The 21,940-nt window shown below is 42.9% G+C and overlaps 1 protein-coding gene and 1 long non-coding RNA gene across 2 annotated transcripts; both read left to right on the forward strand.

Moving 5' to 3' along the window:
* Window positions 1-12,013: 12,013 nt before the first annotated feature.
* Window positions 12,014-20,112, forward strand: LOC123180940 (translin). Its single transcript, XM_044593133.1, has 7 exons — window positions 12,014-12,425; window positions 12,512-12,608; window positions 12,701-12,816; window positions 12,924-12,968; window positions 13,268-13,293; window positions 19,496-19,631; window positions 19,803-20,112. The coding sequence occupies exons 1-7, from the start codon at window positions 12,071-12,073 to the stop codon at window positions 19,901-19,903; spliced, it is 876 nt and encodes a 291-aa protein (XP_044449068.1). The 5' UTR covers window positions 12,014-12,070; the 3' UTR covers window positions 19,904-20,112.
* LOC123180941 (uncharacterized) lies at window positions 15,664-18,734 on the forward strand. The gene is made up of 2 exons (XR_006491403.1): window positions 15,664-17,953; window positions 18,034-18,734. It is a non-coding gene; the product is annotated as an uncharacterized lncRNA (long non-coding RNA).
* Window positions 20,113-21,940: the final 1,828 nt, after the last annotated feature.

Here is a 21,940-nt window from a genome sequence, read left to right on the forward strand (position 1 = left end):
TAGCACCCAAATCACACAAAGCATAGCATTCATGATCTTTAATTTTAATTTTAATAGTAGGTTCCCACTCATCATAAAGTTTTCTAGGGATAGAAACTTCCAACTCAAGTTTTTCTTCATAAGATTGCATTAAAGCATCAACGATATGTTTGGTAAAAGCTTTATTTTGGCTATAAGCATGAGGAGAATTTAGCACGGATTGCAACAAGGAAATACAATCTATAAAAGAGCAATTATCATAATTAAATTCCTTGAAATCCAAAATAGTGGGTTCATTAATATCTGAAGTTTTGATCTCTTCAATCCCACTTTTACCAATTTTTGCATCAAGATCTAAAAACTCCGAATTTTTGGGACGCCTTCTAGGTAAAGGTGACTCATATCCAGTCCCATCATTATCAAGATTCATATTGCAAAACAAAGATTTGATAGGAGACACATCAATAACTTTTAGATCTTCATCTTTATTCTCACAGAAAATTTCCGGCTTAGCGGCCATCTTATTTAAATTTCCATAAGAATTGTTGTAGGAATTACCATAATTATTAGAGGAATTACTAGGGAACGGCCTACGATTAAAGTTTCCTCTATACGCGTTGTTACCAAAATTATTCCTACCAACAAAATTCACATCCATAGATTCATTATTATTCTCAATCAAAGTAGACAAAGGCATATCATTAGGATCAGAAGAAACACTTTTAGTAGCAAATAATTTCATGAGTTCATCCATCTTTCCACTCAAAACATTAATTTCTTCTATCGCATGCACTTTTTTATTAGTAGATCTTTCGGTGTGCCATTGAGAATAATTAACCATAATATTATCTAGGAGTTTAGTAGCTTCTCCTAAAGTGATTTCCATAAAAGTGCCTCCCGCGGCCGAATCTAAAAGATTTCTAGAAGCAAAATTCAATCCGGCATAAATTTTTGTATAATCATCCAAAGATTCAAACCATGTGTAGGGCAATTACGTATCATTAATTTCATCCTCTCCCAAGCTTGTGCAACATGTTCATGATCAAGTTGCTTAAAATTCATGATATCGTTTCTAAGAGAGATGATCTTAGCGGGAGGAAAATACTTAGAGATAAAAGCATCTTTGCACTTATTCCATGAATCAATACTATTTTTAGGCAAAGACGAAAACCAAGCTTTAGCACGATCTCTAAGCGAAAAAGGAAATAGCTTCAATTTAACAATATCATTGTCCACATCTTTCTTCTTTTGCATATCACACAAATCAACGAAGCTATTCAGATGGGTAGCGGCATCTTCACTAGGAAGGCCGTCGAATTGATCTTTCATGACAAGATTCAACAAAGCAGCATTAATTTCACAAGATTCAGCATCGGTAAGAGGAGCAATCAGAGTGCTAAGAAAATCATTGTTGTTGGTATTGGTAAAGTCACACAATTTAGTATTGTCTTGAGCCATCGTGACAAGCAAGTAATCCAACACACGAGCAAACAAGAAGCAAGCGAAAAAAGAGGCGAACGGAAAAGAGAGGGCGAATAAAATGGCAAGGGTGAAGTGGGGGAGAGGAAACGAGAGGCAAATGGCAAATAATGTAATGCGAGGGATAAGAGTTTGTGATGGGTACTTGGTATGTCTTGACTTGACTTGGCGCGAATCTCCCCGGCAACGGCGCCAGAAATGGCTAGTTGACGGGAGATCAAATCTTGACTTGACTTGGTGCAAATCTCCCCGGCAACGGCGCCAAAAATCCTTCTTGCTACCTCTTGAGCACTGTGTTGGTTTTCCCTTGAAGAGGAAAGGGTGATGCAGTAAAGTAGCGTAAGTATTTCCCTCAGTTTTTGAGAACCAAGGTATCAATCCAGTAGGAGATCACGCTCAAGTCCCACGCACCTACACAAACAAATAAGAACCTTGCAACCAACGCGATAAAGGGGTTGTCAATCCCTTCACGATCACTTACGAGAGTGAGATCTGATAGATATGATAAGATAATATTTTTGGTATTTTTATGATAAAGGTGCAAATTAAAATAAACGGCAATAAAAATAGCTAAGTATTGGAAGATTTATATGATGGAAAATAGACCCGGGGCCATAGGTTTCACTAGTGACTTCTCTCAAGAGCATAAGTATTACGGTGGGTAAACAAATTACTGTCGAGCAATTGATAGAATTGAGCATAGTTATGAGAATATCTAGGTATGATCATGTATATAGGCATCACGTCCGCGACAAGTAGACCGAAACGATTCTGCATCTACTACTATTACTCCACACATCGATCGCTCAACATGCATCTAGAGTATTAAGTTCATAAGAACAGAGTAATGCTTTAAGTAAGATGACATGATGTAGAGGGATAAACTCATGCAATATGATATAAACCCCATCTTTTTATCCTCGATGGCAACAATACAATACGTGTCGTTTCCCCTACTGTCACTGGGATTGAGCACCGCAAGATTGAACCCAAAGCTAAGCACTTCTCCCATTGCAAGAAAGATCAATCTAGTAGGCCAAACCAAACTGATAATTCGAAGAGACTTACAAAGATAACCAATCATACATAAAAGAATTCAGAGGAGATTCAAATATTGTTCATAGATAATCTTGATCATATACCCACAATTCATCGGATCTCGACAAACACACCGCAAAAGAAGATTACATCAAATAGATCTCCAAGAAGATCGAGGAGAACTTTGTATTGAGATCCAAAGAGAGAGAACAAGCCATCTAGCTAATAACTATGGACCCGAAGGTCTGAGGTAAACTACTCACACATCATCGGAGAGGCTATGGTGTTGATGTACAAGCCCTCCGTGATCAATGCCCCCTCCGACGGAGTGCCGAAAAAGGCCCCAAGATGGGATCTCACGGGTACAGAAGGTTGCGGCGGTGGAAATAGGGTTTTGGCTCCTGCTTTGATGTTTCCAGGGTATATGGGTATATATAGGAGGAAGAAGTACGTCGGTGGAGCAACGTGGGCCCCACGAGGGTGGAGGGCGCGCCTCGGGGGTAGGCGCGGCCCCCTGCCTTGTGCTCTCCTCGTTGATTGCTTTACGTAGACTCCAAGTCCTCTGGATCACGTTTGTTCCGAAAATCACGTTCCCGAAGGTTTCATTCCGTTTGGACTCCATTTGATATCCTTTTCCTTCGAAACACTGAAATAGGCAAAAAACAGCAATTCGGGCTGGGCCTCCGGTTAATAGGTTAGTCCCAAAAATAATATAAAAGTGTATAATAAAGCCCATTAAACATCCAAAACAGAATATAATATAGCATGGAACAATAAAAAATTATAGATACATTGGAGATGTATCATGGACACCCAAAGAGAAGGAACCATCACAGGATCATAGCTCCAGCGAGATCCCTGAAGAACCTGCCAGGTATTGTTGAACCTGCCCTCCAACGCAACCATGTAGCGACAGACGTGCTCGTCCTCCTTGCTGACACGGTAACGTACCACCTCCGCGGTGTCCGAAAGCCTCGGCACCATCACTGGCCCACGCGACCGCCACCAAAGAAGGTTCGGGTCAACGACGGGCTAGCTCCTCACCAAGCTGCCCCCCCGGAAGGTAGCACCTCCCAGTACCAGCCCGGCGGAGCCCAGTCCTGGACATGCCCCCTCTGATCAAGCTGGCCTCCTCCGCCGAGTCGACGACGAGGATGCGGGATAGGCATCGTCGACGTCGATGCGGGAATAATTGTTTTAACTAAAAAAATAACAACAAATATGACACCTAAAACACCTAAATTCTATTAACTACACCTAATTAAAAACCTACATTTTAAACATGCTTCGATCATAACTAGGGTTTATACTATGTTATTCTAAGATTAAACACCTAAAATACCTAAATTAAATTAACAACATGGGGTGGCTGGTCTCACCTCGATCGAGGTCGGAGGGGATCGGTGACAGGGACAGTGGCGGGGATGATGCAGGGGCTCCTTGATCCCTGCAAAAACAAAATATAAACAAAAACATTATTATCGTCATCTTAGGACTTAGTGAAACTCCATAAGCTACATTGAATTATTCTATTCAAATTTACTTATAATTTCCTATTCTTTTCAAATTTTCTAAAAATTTCCTATTCTATTAAAAAGACCTACATTTACTTATTTTTTCAATTTCATAATTTATTCTATTCAAATTACTTATTCAAAATTTCTAAAAATTTCCTATTCTATTCAAAAAAAACTACATTTACTTATTCTATTTAAATTACTTATTCAAATTTTCTAAAAAGAAAATATACTAAAAACCTACATTTACTAAAAACAAAAACCTACATTTACTAAAAACAAAAACTAAAACAGAAAGGGGGAGGAGGAGGTGGGAGGAGGCCAGGAGGAGGAGGGAAGGAGGAGGTGGGAGGAGGCCAGGAGGAGGAGGGAAGGAGGAGGGGAAGGAGGAGAAAGGAGGAGGGAGGAGGAGGAGGAGGAGAGAGCATGTGACGCCCCCGATTTGACCGTACACTAATCATGCACGCAAATATGTACGATCAAGATCAGGGACTCACGGGAAGATATCACAACACAACTCTAAAACATAAATAAGTCATACAAGCATCATAATACAAGCCAGGGGCCTCGAGGGCTCGAATACAAGTGCTCGATCACAAACGAGTCAGCGGAAGCAACAATATCTGAGTACAGACATAAGTTAAACAAGTTTGCCTTAAGAAGGCTATCACAAAAGTAACAACGATCGAAAAGGCAAGGCCTCCTGCCTGGGACCTCCTAACTACTCCTGGTCGTCGTCAGCGGGCTGCACGTAGTAGTAGGCACCTCCAGTGTCGTAGGTGTCGTCGTCGACGGTGGCGTCTGGCTCCTGGACTCCAACTTCTGGTTGCGACAATCGGGTAGGAAGGAAAGGGGGGAAAAGAGGGAGAAAGGCAACCGTGAATACTCATCCAAAGTACTCGCAAGCAAGGAGCTACACTACATATGCATGGGTATATGTGTAAAAGGGCCATATCAGTGGACTGAACTGCAGAAAGCCAGAATAAAAGGGGGATAGCTAGTCCTGTCGAAGACTACGCTTCTGGTCATCTCCATCTTGCAGCATGAAGAAGAGAGTAGATTGAAGTCCTCCAAGTAGCATCGCATAACATAATCCTACCCGGCGATCCCCTCCTCGTCGCCCTGTTAGAGAGCGATCACCGGGTTATATCTGGCACTTGGAAGGGTGTGTTTTATTAAGTATCCAGTTCTAGTTGTCATAAGGTCAAGGTACAACTCCGGGTCGTCCTTTTACCGAGGGACACGGCTATTCGAATAGATAAACTTCCCTGCAGGGGTGCACCACATAACCCAACACGCTCGATCCCATTTGGCCGGACACACTTTCCTGGGTCATGCCCGGCCTCGTAAGATCAACACGTCGCAGCCCCACCTAAGCACAACAGAGAGGTCAGCACGCCGGTCTAACCCTATGCGCGCAGGGGTCTGGGCCCATCGCCCTATGCACACCTGCACGTTGCGTACGCGGCCGGAAGCAGACCTAGCCTAGTGGCGTTCCAGTCCAATCCGGCGCGCGCCACTCAGTCGCTGACGTCACGAAGGCTTCGGCTGATACCACGACGTCGGGATACCCATAACTACTCCCGCGTAGATGGTTAGTGCGTATAGACCAAATGGCCAGACTCAGATCAAATACCCAGAACTCGTTAAGCGTGTTATTTATCCGCGAACGCCGACCAGGGCCAGGCCCACCTCTCTCCTAGGTGGTCTCAACCTGCCCTGTCGCTCCGCCATAAAGTAACAGTCGGGGGCCGTCAGGAACCCAGGCCCACCTCTACCGGGGTGGAGCCACCTGTCCTTTCAGCCCCCTCATCAGAATCACTTGCGGGTACCCCTCGAGCCGACCCGACTTTAGTCACCACATGTGTCATGTATATAATGTGTATAGTATATACCCGTGATCACCTCCCGAAGTGATCACGGCCCAGTAGTATAGCAAGGCAAACGGACAAGAGTGTAGGGCCACTGATGGAACACTAGCATCCTATACTAAGCATGTAGGATTGCAGGTAAAGGTAACAACAGTAGAAACAAGGACAGGCTATGCATCAGGATAGGATAACGGAAAGCAGTAACATGCTACACTACTCTAATACAAGCAGTATAGAGAAGAATAGGCGATATCTGGTGATCAAGGGGGGGCTTGCCTGGTTGCTCAGACAAGAGAGAGGGGTCGTCGGTGACGTAGTCGACCACAGGGGCATCAGCATCGTCACGGGGTCTACCGAAGAGAAGAGGGGGGAGAAACAGTAAATACATAGCAAGCAAGTGCATAACAGGACAACAGGCAGAGCTAGACGTGTTCTAACGCGGTATGAGGTGATACCGGTGAAGGGGGGAGACATCCGGGAAAGTACCCCCGGTGTTTCACGTTTTTGGACAGATGAACCGGAGGTGAAATGTTGCAGGTTCACTATGCTAGGGACGCGTGGCGGACGAACGGACTGCGTATTCGGGTTCGGCTCGTCGTTCTCAGCAACTTTCATGTAGAAAGTATTTTCATCTGAGCTACGGTTTAAAAGATATGATTTTCTAAAAATTTACTAATTTCTGGAATTTAATTAATCATTTAATTTAATTCGAAATTGTATTTACGACATCAGCATGATGTCATGCTGACATCAGCAGTCAACAGGGGTTGACTAAGTCAAACTGACATGTGGGTCCAGTGGGACCCACCTGTCATTCTCTGTTTAGGTTAATTAGGGTTTAGCTAATTAATTACTGTTTAATTAAATTAACTAATTAATTAGATTAATTTAAACAGGGTTAATTAACTTAATTAATTAACTACTTTTATTTTTATTTTCTTTATTAATTTATTTATTAATTTTTATTAATTAAGTTATTATTTTTATTTTTTTAATTCTTTTTTTTATTTGACGTTCTTGGGCTGGGCCCCACATGTCTGTGGCCCAGAGGGGCCATAACGGGTGCCAACGTTAGCGGGCGTGGGCGTCCGACGGGGCGGACCCGAGCGGAGGCCGTTGGGGCACCGCGGGCGGCTCGCCGGCGGGCAGCGACGGGCGCGGGCCAACCGGGCGGTGGCCGCAAGGGACAGGGCGAGGAGGGGGAGGGGCGACAACGCGGCGCGCGGGGAAGGAGCAGCAATGGCGGAGAGCGCCGTGGGACGACACGCAGTGGGCGCTGGTCGCAGGCGCGTGCGTCGGCGCGGAGTGACGGGCACGGCCGGACGGTGCAGCGCGTGGCCAGGGCGCGGCCCGACCGCGGTGAGCGCGGGGTCGGAGCGCGTGAGGCGCGGTTGCGGCCGGAGCAGAGCATCGGTGGGCGCGGCGGGAGCGCGACAGAGGAGAAGGAGGGGGATGGCCTCACAAGGGGTTTTGCAGGGCACGGGGCAGTGGGGGGTCGAGGAGGACGACGGAGATGAGGCGACGAGCTCGGGGGCGGTTCGGTGACGGAGAGGACGGCGGCGGTGGTGGTGCACGGCGACGACGAGCGGGTGTGGCCCGGTGACGAGGGGACGATGGAGAGAAGAAGAGGACGAGGCGGTCCGGCGGGTGGAGGAGGCAGTCCGACGAGGGAGCTCCGGCGACGGGCGGTGGGGCGACGTCGGGCGCGCGGGGGCGTGGTCGCCCCGATCCCGATCTGGATCGGGGGAGTGGGGGGGTAGAGAGCGAGGGGAGAGTGGGTGGTTGGGCTAGGGTTTCGGGGGGTGGGGGATATGGGGAGTGCGGGGTGGGCCGACTGGCCTGGTGGCCAGCTGGGCCACGGCCCAGCAGGGGGCCTTTTTAGCCTTTGGCTATTTTCTATTTTTGTTCTGTTTGCTTTTGTTTTGTTTATCTTTTTAATCATCCTTTTCTGTTTCCTTTTAGTTTTATTTTAAATTTAGTTTTACAAAAGTTACCACTAACAACTAAATTAGTACTAACAAATTTACTACTGCCACAATAATTATGTTACCCTAATAAAGTTGTTTAATATTTTATTAATTATAGAATGCATTTAATTAATTGTTTTTGCTGCTGTTTTATTTATTTTAGTGCATTAATTATTCTATAAAAGTGTGGTTCCTTCATCGATATTACCTAGGGATTATTTGCCACAGTTTGCACATTTTAGTTTTAACTTTTCAAAACTTAATATATTTTACTTGATTTTTATATTGAATTTGAATCGATTTCAAACTAACGCGAAATTAGCAACAGTAATCGAAGTGATGTGGCATCAATAGCAGAGGGTTACTGTAGCTTAATTATCCGGGCGTCACAGAGCAGGAAAGGGAGGAGGAGGAGGGGGCCACCGGAGAGGGAGGAGGAGGATGGGAGGGGCCGCCGGCGAAGAGGGAGGAGAGAGGATGGCCGCGGGAGGAGGGACAGATGAGGGCGACGAGAGGAGGAGGAGGGAGGGAGGGAGGGAGAGGAGGGCGGCGAGAGGAGGGAGGGAAGGGTGGATAAGATACCCGTAGTAGTAGCGCTTGTCCGTAAACAGCGCTACTGCTACGATCATTAGCAGTAGCGTTTTTTCTTAACCAGCGCTACTACTAAGGCTATGATCGTTAGCATGTAAAAAGGCATCAAATTAAAAAAATGCATTGGTCATCATCGATTTTTGTGTGTAGCATCTAAATTGTCAGTATGAATCTTCGCATGTATAGGTACACGCGAAGATTCATATTGCCACAAATCCTACACATAGAGTTCAATGAAGACCAACTGATTGTGATAGTTTGGAAAGCATCATATTTAAGGTGGTAAAAATTCTGTTCACGGAGCGAGGTGGGACTAAACTTTGGTCATAGGAGGGGGCTAAATTTAGCGGTAGCGCTGGTCAAAGGAAAGCGCTATTGCTACGTACAATAGCAGTAGCGCTTTTTGCACACGAGCGCTACTAGTATGCCTGGCCTGCTGACAACGGGTTGGCAATTATAGTAGTAGCATGTTTTATAACTACAGCGCTACTAGCGCTACTGGTAAGTGCATAGTAGCATCGCTTTCTGCGGCCAAGCACTACTAATAATTAGTAGCAACGTTACCTTTTAAAAAGTGCTACTAGTAAGCTTCTGTGTATAAGGGTTTTTTTAGTAGTGCTAATTTACTCGGTGTGAGCTTTTCATGTAAGAATCACTGCTAGATACGTGGCTAAACATGTGTCGGTTAATTTAGTTGTAGTTTAAATGTTGATGGTCCCTTATTTTCTTTGAATCTCTTATAGTTGTTGAAGGATAAATCAACCTCGCCAAATGTTGGGCCATGATGATGAGGTCTCCCTTCATCTCCATTTTATGCATCACACAACTGCCTCTCCGGTTAGTATGATGTTTTGTGATTCTCTAATCCAAATTTGATTCCATTACATACAAACTATTTCTTTTTGAGGAATGGAACTAAGTTTCATATAATACAGAAGCAGTACACCTTATGGCTGCCAGCGACAGATGACAACATGAATTGTATTTAAAAATGCACTATAACGGGATGTTCACTGCAACATCATATTTACTATAGCGTACATTTTTTTCAATTGTTTGAACATATTTTATAAAACACGAACATATTTTTTGGAAATGTGATACTTTTTTCAAATTCCGAAATACTTTTTGAGTTACACGAACAAAATATAGAATTACGAGCAGTTATGAAAATTTGTGAACATTTTTCGAAAAACAAGAACAAAATTTTTAAACGTGAATTTCTTTTTAAAATTCTGATTCTTTTGAATTATTTCAACAAAGTTTGAAAATCTGAACTATTTTTTAAAAATAAAATAAATTTTTTAAAAATTAATATTTTTAAAGAATGAATAATTATTTGAAATTCTAACTTTTTTAAAATTTTCAAACAAAATTTGAACATTTCTTGGAAAAGTGAATATAATTCTTTGAAAACACGAATATAATTCCAATTTTTCTTTAAATCACGAATATAATTTAAAATTCCTGAATATATTTTTTAAAAAATAACAATTTTCAGAATTCCCAACATTTTTGAAAAATGCGAACAAAATTTGAAATTCCCAATCATTTGTTGAAAAGAAGGGAACAAATTTGAATTTTTGAAGAATTTGATTTTATAAAAATTTAAAATAAGAAAGAAAAAAAGATAAATATAAAAGATAATGAAAACAAAAAAGAAAAACAAAAAAAAATAAAAAGGAACAAAACCATAAAGAAAGAGGAGGAAAAAATAACAAACCTGAACCAGTCAAGAACCTTCTAGAAGATTCCCAAAATCAGGATGTGTGGAAAAGCAAAACGGGTTGGCTCAATAAATCGCTCACCTTGCTCGGTCTGTGCATGCACGACAACTCGATGCAATAAGCGTCATATACCCGAATATTGACACCCTGGAATGAGTAACGCGACTTCGTCCAATAAGCTTATGCAATGTTTCTATAAAATCTTTTCAAATATGCTGTGTTTTTCGTCTGGAAGTATCCTCCCTAGTATTATCTCGCGAACTCAAAGCGCCTTTGTCCCGGGTAGATTGATCTGAAATAATATTCTTATTACTTATGAGTGTGTACACAAGATCAAGAATAAAAGGACAAGACAATTCGACCCTTGTGTAGTAAATCTAGATATGCACAATGCTTATGACAGGGTTGAATGGACCCTTCTGAAAGACATGATGATTAAGTTAGGGTTCCATGAGCAGTGTGTTGAGATGGTTATAAAATGTGTTTGTTTGGTAAGATACATGGTGATATTTAATTCTCAAGAAACGAAGAGTGTTACTCCAACTAGGGGCATTAGGCAAGGGACCGTTTCTCCCATTACCTATTCCTGATTTGTGCATAAGGGTAGCTCTAGATCACCCGCTGTGTGGAGTACTCTCTGGAAAGTAAATATCCCACGTAAATTTCAGATCTTTGGATGGTGAATTCTGCATGGAATATTACCCATAAACATGCACATTGGATCTGATGGTGCATGCCCCATATGTCATCAAGGAACTGAAGATGCCAGACACTTATTATTAGATTGTATGCAGGCCAGGGAGCCGTGGAATAGGCTGGGTGATGGACATCATAGAAGAGGCAATGCAAGTTGATCGCTTGGGGTCAATAATCATGGAACACTTGTTGCTCCAGCTAGCGGTTTCTCTACTTATTAGAACAAGTCTTGATCGAAGGCAGGTGCCTATGATGGGATGTTGATATCTTCAGTGGATACGATGTCAGATCACCCACAATGAGCTCTATCCACCAATCATGCAATGCCCGATGTCAGCACTTGCTAGCAATTGCTAATAATTTTCATATGGCTGACTCTCAGTGCTACACCCAACAAAGAGCAAAGATGGACCAAGTTAGAACCAAAACATATCAAACTTAATGTTGATGCAACCTATTTCGAGGATGAGGAAGGTGGTGCGATATCATCGTTTTTGAGGGATGAAAAATATGTGTTTCTTGCAGTAAGGTGCACGCGGATGCTCTTTCCATGAAGACAAGGGCAATGTGTGATGGCTTAAACTTCACAAACCAACTGGGGTTTTCTCGAATTAAAGTTGAATCTGACTCATTTAATGTGCTTGAGTTTTCCGGCGATGGAGGGGCGATGACAGCGGCGCGCCTTCGGCTCGCTTCAATGCTTGTAGTCGTCGCTGGATGGTCTACAGATCTAGATGTAATTTTTATTTTTGGTGTTCGTTGTACTGCCATGATTGAAGATGAATAGATTGGAAGTTTTCTCGAAAAAAAGACAAGATGGTGGAATGTTGCTTCTGCAATCTTTGCGAAGTGTGTCGACGTAACTACTTTATTTGGGAACGACACCTAATTATTGTTACTAAAATCAGATAGTGCATATGCTAGCCAATTATAGCTTCTGTAATAAGATTTTGCTTAGTTGGATAGACGAACCTCCGGATTGTCTGGTCGCTAAAAAATAAGATCCCCGTAAAAAACAAATTAGCCATCAACCAAAACAGGCCTCTCAGGCCCTGAATTGGAAAAGAAAAAGAAAAGAAAGTTTCAGGCCCTGCCCGGCCTGGTCTAAGATACGTTTTCGTGCCTGGGCTGGAGACACATGTCCTGCTCCTCTCGGCGGCCCCCCAGTTCCCTAAAATCTTCCCCAAAACCCCCATTGCTCCGCGATGAGACCCGCAGCAACAGCGGTAGCAGCCACCGCCGCCGCGCTCCGAGCCGCGTTCCTCGCCCCTCCCGCTGCCGCCTTCCGCCTCCTCCCTCCCCGCCGTGTCTTCCTCCTCCCCCTGCACCGCCTCTCCTCCTCCTCGTCCCCGGTCGCCCCTCCTTGCGCCGCTTCCTCCGACTCCCAGCCGCCGCCGTTGCCTGCCTTCATGGACGCGCAGTTCGAGTCCTTCCGGGCGCAGCTCGATGGCTCCTCCGCCCTCCGCGACCGCATCCGCGCCGTCGTCTCCGAGGTCGAGTCAGCCTCCCGGGCCGCCTCCGCTGCGCTCCTCCTCATCCACCAGCCCGTCCCCCTATCTGGTTGCTGCCCCCTTTTCCTCCTTCCATTTCTGTTCGGGTTTTGGCTCCCAGTGCTTAATCCTGAGCTATCTCCTCTCCTCGTGCAGATGTGCTCGGCAAGGCGAAGGCGCAGGTGGAGGTGATCAAGGGGCTGTACTCTCAGCTCGCGGAGATCCTCAAAGAGTGCCCCGGTCAGTACTACAGGTGATGAGATGGCTTAACTACGCGCCTTTTCCATGTTACGGAGGTTGGGCTATGTGGAAATTGCTCATGTATTGGGATTTGTTGCTTATTAGGTACCATGGGGACTGGAAGAGTGAGACACAGTCTGTGGTGTCGATGCTAGCGTTCACGCACTGGCTCGAGACTGGTGGCCTGCTCACGCACGCCGAGGCCCAGGAAAAGCTAGGATGTACGTGAAGGCTCTGCCAACTATTGCATTAGTTGTCTTGTAGTAGCATACAGTGCCAGTGTGCTTGCTTACGAAGCTAAATATGTTGTGCCCCTGGCCTTTTGCAGTGGGTTCTGGGGAGTTTGGCCTGGACGTTGAAGACTACCTGACTGGTTCGTTATATGCATTAGTTTCTCTGCTTTCTGAATTGGATGTTATCTGAGATTTAAGTGTTACATCTTAAATGTTTTGTTCAAGAACAGTCAAGGGGGAATGTAGTTTTGACCCCCCTTTTGATTAAAAGATACTGATTATCTGGGCACAAATATGCATATCATAGCATTGACATCAGAACTAGTACATCTCTTTTTTAAACAACTAAATTGCTTTAAGGTTTAGCATGCTTTTGTTTTATTTAATGTTGTACGTAAATGACATTGCTTACTCACATGAGGACTTGATTGTGTTGCAGGATTGTGCTTCATGTCCAATGATTTTGTAAGTTGCCCATGAACTACTCAATATTAATTTGATTACATGCACAGTATCCTTTTTTTTGTAGAATTAGTTTTTGGCTCCTAGCCCCTATAATGAACATTCATACCTATCTATTGCTATAAAAGTAATACCTTTGTCAAGAAATTTTCCTTTGTTCTATATATTTTTTAGATTTGAGTTATTCGTCATATCCAAGGCAGCTCCCTACAAACACCACATTCATATGGCTATGCCTCCTTTTGAATTGGCAATATGTTGGGCTTCATAACTACTTCCATTCTAAAGATTACTAGTCAATAGGCATGTTTCAGTAGCAAACATATTCATATTCATAGAGCCATTATAAATGGCAATTGTCTTCACTTACATCACAGTATGTTTCTCTTCCTCATTCCTATTTCAGTTTCCATAGCACGGATGTTAGTTCATGCTTTATTGGCGTATCATTAATATATCCTCTTCTCGTAATTATTATAAGTACCATTCTACCAATAGTGTTTTCTTTTCTATAAATAATCCTAGAGAATCCAATAAATTTAGACAGGTAAATTCTAACATGCCAAGCAGAATAAAGTATTATAAAAACTGCATTAGAGTTTACATAAGTGCACCATAGTATGTATACACATCCTTTGATTTAGGCAAGTTACAATTAGGCGTTAAAGCTTTAGTTGATGGTAAAGAGTTATTTCTCTACAACAATGTATAAGGTCGAATCGCTACTTTAATTGATTGCACACTACTGATTGATCCTTAAGTGTATAGTATACTTGGTTTCAATTTTCACATATAGCCAGCTAAAATTCTGTTTTCATGATTTTATGTCAACCACTCTCCTCGTCGAAGCTATGCATGCAGAGCAGTTTTAACATGCTCCCTCTTACCCTCTCTTTTCACATGAGAGGCAAGAGTATATAATAGATCTGATCCGTTGATCTTATTAATTAGTGGTCTGATTAATTCTTACCTTCTTACCTCACATGTAAAAAGAGGGGGTAAGAGGGAGCATGTTAAAATTTGCCATGCAATAAGAGATATTGCAGTTATACTTAAGTTTGCATTAGTTCTAGTATTGATTCATAAAAAATACTGTTGATCTATAATGAACTAAAAAAAAATCTAGGAATTACTCACCTCAACTGATCTTTTATTATTGGTTGATCCTAAACGTGTTATGTATCAATGTATATAGTCTAAATTTTCACAACTAAATAAATATTCTTTTTTTAGATTGTTTGTATCATATGCACTCTGTGTACTATCTATTTTCATATGCGTATACAGCATTTTTTATTCTTATTACAAAGTAAGCGATGCCTATATGCATTTTCTCTTCCTGCACACATAATTGATAGTGCGGCCGTGGCTAAATTTGCAGTATCACTTCTATATATAATTATATACCATTGTAGAATAACTCATAATTTCCCTCAAACATGGTTCTACGGCCCACATTGCCTTTAGCTACGAGTTAAGAAAATCTAGGTTGCATTATGTCTATGTTAATCTCGTTCCTGCTCCCAGGTGTGCCGCCTCTCTTTCTTCTCATTAGGTCAATCCCTTCTTTGTCTGCACGGTACTCTCTCTCTCTCTCTCTCCATGGGATGGGAGAAGGTTCATGCCTGCTTTTCCCTCCCGCACCCCTTGTTTGTTTTACCTCTCATGCTCCAGTATGGTCTTCCTTCCCACGCTCAGCTACTCAGCCACCATATCATGACGGCAAAATGGCTTGTACTGGAGGGGCACCACAGCCATATCGATGATATGAGGACCACTTAAAAACTGTCAGATGCATGTATTGTTAGGTTGTGGTCTTTTTTTGTAATTTTTAATGACCTTTAGACATGCGAACATGTGGTGGTGCAACGGAAGTACTCCAAGCCTCAGAGTAGCCTCAGAGTATTTGATAAGTTCTCTCTCCGTCTCACACATGATTCCTGCTCTACTCTGGATTACCTGGCCAGTTGTGCTCACGATAGGATCGAGAGCTGGACTTGCTACATTCGCAGTTCCGCTGCTACCTGGATCGCTCATTGCATGCTTATTTATCTGCTAAGCCTGGAAAACACCAGTGTGGCTAGGTGCATTAGATGATGACAGAAGGATTGCATTTTTCCCCATCATGAGGATATAATGTTTATGACTAACCAGAATATGGATTTGACAATGGTTGGATGATGTATAGGTACAATTACAAAAATAGACCGTTCATACTTTGCTAATTAAAAGAGGGTCATCTTTTGCTTTTTTTGTGAGAATTTCTTGTTTTTTCTCTGTTTTGTGATTTGTGATTTTAGTATATACTCCCTCCGTTCCAAAATAGATGACCCAACTTTGTGCTAACTTTAGTACAAAGTTGGGTCATCTATTTTGGAACGGAGGGAGTAATAGACACTGCCTATAACTTTCATTAGAATATCCGAGGACTGAACAAACCATGTTAAAAAAGTAATTGTTACGTTATAATTTTGACGTCTAAGAAACCTTTTGATGTACTTGTGGAGATAGTTTGTTTTGCGATGGATGTGAGACATGTACCTACCCTTCTCAATTCCACACAGTATTCACATTTTTTATGTGAATCATAAATTTTTAGTCATACAATATAATTCTATAGCTATCAACAATGGCTACTGACTATCTAAAATAATACTCCCTCCGTTCACAAATATAAGATGTTCCAACTTTTTTTCTGAATCGGATGTATATAGACACGTTTTAGTGTGTTTGTTCACTCATTTCAGTCCGTATGTAGACCATATTGAAATATCCAGAGCATCTTATATTTGTGAACGAAGGGTGTAATATTTAAAATTCTTTGGTGTTGTCTTGTCTATTTCTAAAGGGTTTGCAGAAAACTTGCATACACTTGTTAGCAACAGTCTAGTCTCGGTACCATTAACCTTGATCACAACGGATAACTGCCATGCTGAAGAGAACCAGATGCGGTAGGTTAGAGAAATCGGGCATAGGGTTGAGATGATAGAAATATTCGGAGAGAATGGATTGATTCTTCTTGCTTATCTCAAACAGAGATACATGATTTGCTAACACAGTATGAACTGCTGATAAATTATACTCCTTTATCCCATTTTGCCAATACAATTCTATTGCCTAAAAGATCCCTGATCTCCCTCAATTCGTACTCCCTGGTGCTAGTCCACAACATACAGTGCAGCAGAAATGCAATTCTATATCTACAGATTGATGAAAAATTGGTCATAATGAAGAAAGACTTGGTCCTTTCAAGTGATTTGGTCTCAAGTGTATTCTGGTTTCGAGGTATGTTTGAAATTAGAAAACAAATTGTTTTGTACCATCTCAAAGATGTAAACCTGAGAAATGATACCTGGGGCCACATGACAGTGACACATTGATACCCATTTTCCAACTTGAGTGGTCTTTGTGATGGTACAGAGCAATGCTTAAGCGTGATACTTTTTAGCTCTAGACTACAAGTTTCAACTTAAGTAATGAGGGTGGTAGAGCACATTGTGGTTTTGTTTATTTGGAAGTGTATGGTGCCAGTTGTGGGCTTCAGGCCCAGATGTTTGTGAGGTTTTTCAAATTCTAGTATGTAAATACATTTAGGCGCGTGTAATTAAAAAAAGAAAATTTGTTTTTCCAGTGACGATCATCGAGTACAGCCGGACACGGTTCCTTGTCCTTTTTTGGTCGGAGTCGCTGCTATCGCCAAAATCCACTGCTGCAGTACCACCAGATCCGCTGACCGACACTGCCCCAACCACCACTTTCGCCGCTCTGCCCTTCTCCAACCGCCTCCTCCGCAGTTCACCACAGCCCCGGTCATCCTTCTTAAGCCTGTGGGCCTAGCTTCTTATTCAGCGCCCGCATGTCCCCACACTCCACACCCCTAAGGCTCTTCCTTGCCTTTGCCTGTTCCGCCGTGGTGAGCCACGTTGTCACTGACCCTGGTTCAGTGTCTTCCTGGCTGCGCAGCCGCCAGCGATGTCCACCACTGCCTCGTCCCTGCTCAGCCGCTGTGGAGTCTCTCACACACACATGTTATCCTTCAATGTATTTGGTCAGCAGATAGCGGGTGGTGTCTCAACTCTTCTCTAGGTTTCAACTAATTTCCCTTCTACTTTTTGTATTTTCGACTGCGGGTTCTGGTTATTCTACTTTATCTTCTCTGGCGATCTATGTGTGTTGCTTCATCTCCGTTCTCCGTGGAGCTCAAGCGTGTCCGTTTGGAGCTGATGAAGTGTTCCTTCTGTATCTTGGTGTCTGCTCCATTTCTTGCCGGTGATGGTTTTCTTTATCTCCTGTTGCATGGGTGTGAGACTGGTCTTCTTCATTGATCTTGCCTCTCGGTTGGTGTTTCCTTTTTCAACCTCCCCTTTGGACGCCTGCAATGTGGTTATGGGATTGACGACTCTGCGGTATGGTCGATGGCTGCTTGGCCTCCTGGTTGGGGACCTTCTACTGTTCTTGCGGTGCAGCTTTGTTGCCTGGCGCATGCGGCTCCCCAGATTCAAGGGCGTCAGTAACTTCCTCAACCTCTGCTTCCTCTGCGGTTCCGAGAGAGGCCCTTGGTCTGGCTGCTTTTCTGTGAAGCTGGTGGCGATTGAAGCTCTGGTTTCGCCTATGGTGAACCCTGTTCCAGTCAGCGGTGAAGCTCTGGTTCGCGTGGCATTCTGTATGGTTCTTAAGGACCCGTATGTGCACGTATCCTTGTAGGCAGCCCTTTAATCTTTGTTTCTTTTGTGTTTGTCTTAGGTTTCCAGGATGTCTTCTTTGTGGCTTGTTTAGCCCCATGCATCGAGCTCTTAACATAATGCAGGAATCTTTTGCCAACAAAATAAACAGATCGTGGGTGCAGGGGAGAAATATGATCATGGGATTAGTTATTTCAGTACAGGTCGTGGTGGCGTAGATATCTCCTGAGGAGGTGTTGATGGGCATGTGGTTCCTCGGTCGGTTCAACAACACGAAATGGTGGATCACGAGAGAGAAATCTCGTTAAACTTGTACTTCTATTACATACTAGCAAGAAACCCGTGCTTTGCTATGGGATGAAGGATAACCATACTTTATGTTTACAAGCTAATTACTTTATTAAAATCTGCAAAACTCATGGTAGATTGGGGTGTTTTATGAAACAGAATTAGGTGGGTAGTGACTAGTGAGCAACCACTTCTCATTCTCAGTCGTTCGTACCAAGACGGTTGGTTGGTATTACAGAAGTTGAATGGACCATCATCACCAACTTGTTTCTTTATAAGATTTGTAAGACATAAGTACTATATAAATACTAGAAGGTTAAAGAGCCGAAGTCAATGCATTAGAATATGTAGATTGTTTTCAACATGTGAGCGTTCAGGAATGGGATGCAGCTATACTATATATACCCCCTTATTGGAATGTAAAAAGCTAAAGAACCAAAGCCAATAAATTAGAATATGGAGATTGACTTCAAACTTTTGGTTGGTGTTCAGCTCGGACCCATGTTGTATCTTATGAACTTATGAGTGCATGCTAAAACAACTACATATAAGTACAAACAATTTACACTTGGGCTGGACTGTGAACTATAATTCTTCATCAATGATTCATGTACAAGTGTCGAGCATATAAACCTGAGACGGACTGAACTATTTTTCTTCATGAATGATTTATGTACAAGTGTCAAGCATATAAACCTGAGATGGACTTTAGTGTGTAGCACACTTCGTAAATGAATGGATTAGACCGCTGGGCATATCTGCAAAATGCAAACTTTACATAATACCATCTGCATTCTGAACTTTTGAATTTACTATTTATTTGGTTATTTCCTTTGATGTATGTTAAGCAAGAATTCTAATGCTGCAGAGCTAATGAGTGGTACAGTGACAGCTTGCTGGCTTTTTTGCAGCCTAGATAGATGCTTAGTGGATATAATTGCAATTCTCTACAGCCAGTGAGGGGTACTAATTGCTGCTTGTGGAATCTTCTGCTCCCTCCGATCCATATTAATTGTTGGACTTAGTACAACTCCGATCCATATTAATTGCCGCCGACTTAACGGAGGGAGTACATCCTTTATATGAAATGAAACGAAAGTGCTCAACAACCAAATATTGATATGAGTGATTGCTTGCTGAATTGTCTACAGCCTAGATGTGTACTGAATAGAAAACTGTAATGCCCTAGTATAACTATGACTTGTATTAATGGCTGCTTGCTGAATTGTCTACAGCCTAGATATGTAGTGAATCGGGTCACGGCGGGTGACTACGACTGCCCACGGAAGGTGCTAAGCTTTTTGACTGATCTGCATGCTTCATTTAGGATGCTGAATCTGCGCAATGACTTCTTGCGTAAGAAATTTGATGGTGAGTTCCTCAGCTTATGGTTCACTGGACATGTTTATTTTTAACACAACTTGACTAGCTTTTGGCAGTATTATTTCAGCCTACTGTAATATGTTGCCATGCCTTTTTTTTGGTAATCTGTGTTGACTCAGCTGTGTTTCCCCCCCTGTTTTTGGACTTGTGTGTTTGCAGGGATGAAGTATGATTTGAGAAGGGTGGAGGAAGTATTTTATGATGTGAAGATACGCGGACTTGTCCCTGGGGAGTCAAAGCAGGAGGTTGCTCAGTCATAGACGGTGAGCGGTGCCGTACCATTTACTTGCAATCGACAGCTGTCATGTGTTGTCGTCGTTACCGATGATGTTTATGTTGGACCGATGGTTCCTAGAAAAAGCTCATGCTGTGAGGATCTCTTTTTTTGACTGTAGCATCGCTTTAAGTTCGGCACTTTTTCGGACCCACCTAGAGGTTGGAAAATGACATGAGAATTATTCTGTTGTCATGTCATGTGGCCTATATCTACGTCCTGCATTAGGTTTTGTAACTGAGTCTGAGTAGATGCGGGTGAAAATGGCCGGTCCACAATGCATTGGATTGAAGTTTCCTATCCCTCCGTCCCATGTTAATTGCCACTAGATACGGCAATTAATATAGGACGGAGCTATTAGATTTGCGTAGATGCTTTACGCGGATGCAGCTAGTTGATCCCAACCTAGGTAAAATGAGTCCATGTTTCAACTGTTGTTGAATGTTCCATGGACCACATCACACGGTTGACTCGGTCGTTCTTATAGAATTAGATTTCGTGTCACATCAATGAAAACACAAAGCACCTGAGAAGCCGTGCTGGTGTGACGTCACACGTACAACCCAACATTATCAATTTAACTAATTCTCGCGTGTTTAGTGTTAGTCAATCATATACAGTACTGATGTGGGTGCAGCTACTTGGTTTCAAGTGAGTTCACATCTCCACACACGCGCGCGCGCACGAGGAATGGGTTCTCCGTCGTGGTCGTGGTCGTCGTCGAGAAATGACGAGAAACAGAATCAGGGCAGACGTAGTGCCCCTGGCCAGCCGCTGTGCATCTAGACATGCTTGGGACACGAGGATGCTTCGCGGAAGCTGCTTGGCCGCACCATGCATATAAATAAAGGCACCCGTCGGGCCCTCCACTGACCCACTCCATCCAACCCGTGTAGGTGGTCATGCAGTTTCGGAACAAGGCTGGATCGATCAACGGCCATCCAAGAGAGCACCGGCGCGTACATGCTAATTACCTTACCTGTACCAATCTTTTTCATAAATATACAAAGGCTGTGTACCATTCATTGATAGAAGAAAAGAAGATACAAAGTTCCCAAACTAGGGCCCACGAAGGTGCTAGGGGTTCCCTCAAGTGATCGATCACTTTTCGTCGACCCACGAAGGTGCTAGGGGGTCGACGAGAAGTGATCGATCACTTGAGCGAACGACAGAGGAAGACGGATCTCCCTTCCCGGAAAGCAACACCCACGAAAAGCAACACCAACCGCAAAGAGACGAGGGGCTAAACAGAAAACCTTTTTTTGCGGGGAAATACATGAAACCTTGCAAAACAAAAAGGATGGAGGAAGGAAGGACACCACAACACAGTTCAATCGAGAACCATAAGCTGAGCCTAAATGAGTTCCATAACTGCAAACTATACTAAGTCTTAGATCAGTCATAAACATAATACCACGAGTGCATAATTAATTCTGGACAAACATAGTTTCATATCATAAATAAAAAATCACAATGGTCAAGGTCCTGTTTAGAATGGGAACTCAGATCACCCTAGCTAGCTACGAAGAAAATGACGGGAGATACAAGGACGACGGTGACGGGAATAAAGAGCAAGACGATGTGTGTTGGTGACAGCGACGTGGCCATGTTCCCGTGCCCACAAATCTATGGAAAGATAGATGATTCACTAAGATTTATTCCACGACCAAATCGTTACTACTGTACATCTTTATGTCAGCGCATATATATATCCGGCCACTTGTAAGTTGTAAAGCAAATAATAATAATTGTGAAACTGGATTGAAAAGTTCGTGACTCCGTTACGTGCGTGCTTTATGTTTCTGATTTGATACCAAACTTCCAACAAGCTAAGTGGAATCTAGTCATAGTCAATAACTCAAGTCATTATGTGCCATCATTGATGTGACAATCATTCATCTATTTCTAAGTAGGATTAATTACATCCATCAGAGCTAGTTGATCATGATTTCAAACTTCTAACTATTAGTAGTTAACTTGTTAATACATTTTTAACAAAGAGTTTATCTTCTAAAAAGATGTT

This window comes from Triticum aestivum, chromosome 1D (genome assembly GCF_018294505.1).
Source record: "Triticum aestivum cultivar Chinese Spring chromosome 1D, IWGSC CS RefSeq v2.1, whole genome shotgun sequence".
Lineage (NCBI taxonomy): Eukaryota > Viridiplantae > Streptophyta > Magnoliopsida > Poales > Poaceae > Triticum > Triticum aestivum.

What these genes read in the sequence shown, in the direction of transcription:
- LOC123180940 (XM_044593133.1), top strand. Translation starts at nt 12,071, where the DNA reads ATGAGACCCGCAGCAACAGCGGTAGCAGCCACCGCCGCCGCGCTCCGA. An exon ending in CCAGCCCGTCCCCCTATCTG is followed by an intron (nt 12,426 to 12,511) that starts GTTGCTGCCCCC and finishes CTCCTCGTGCAG; the next exon opens with ATGTGCTCGGCAAGGCGAAG. An exon ending in GGCCCAGGAAAAGCTAGGAT is followed by an intron (nt 12,817 to 12,923) that starts GTACGTGAAGGC and finishes GGCCTTTTGCAG; the next exon opens with TGGGTTCTGGGGAGTTTGGC.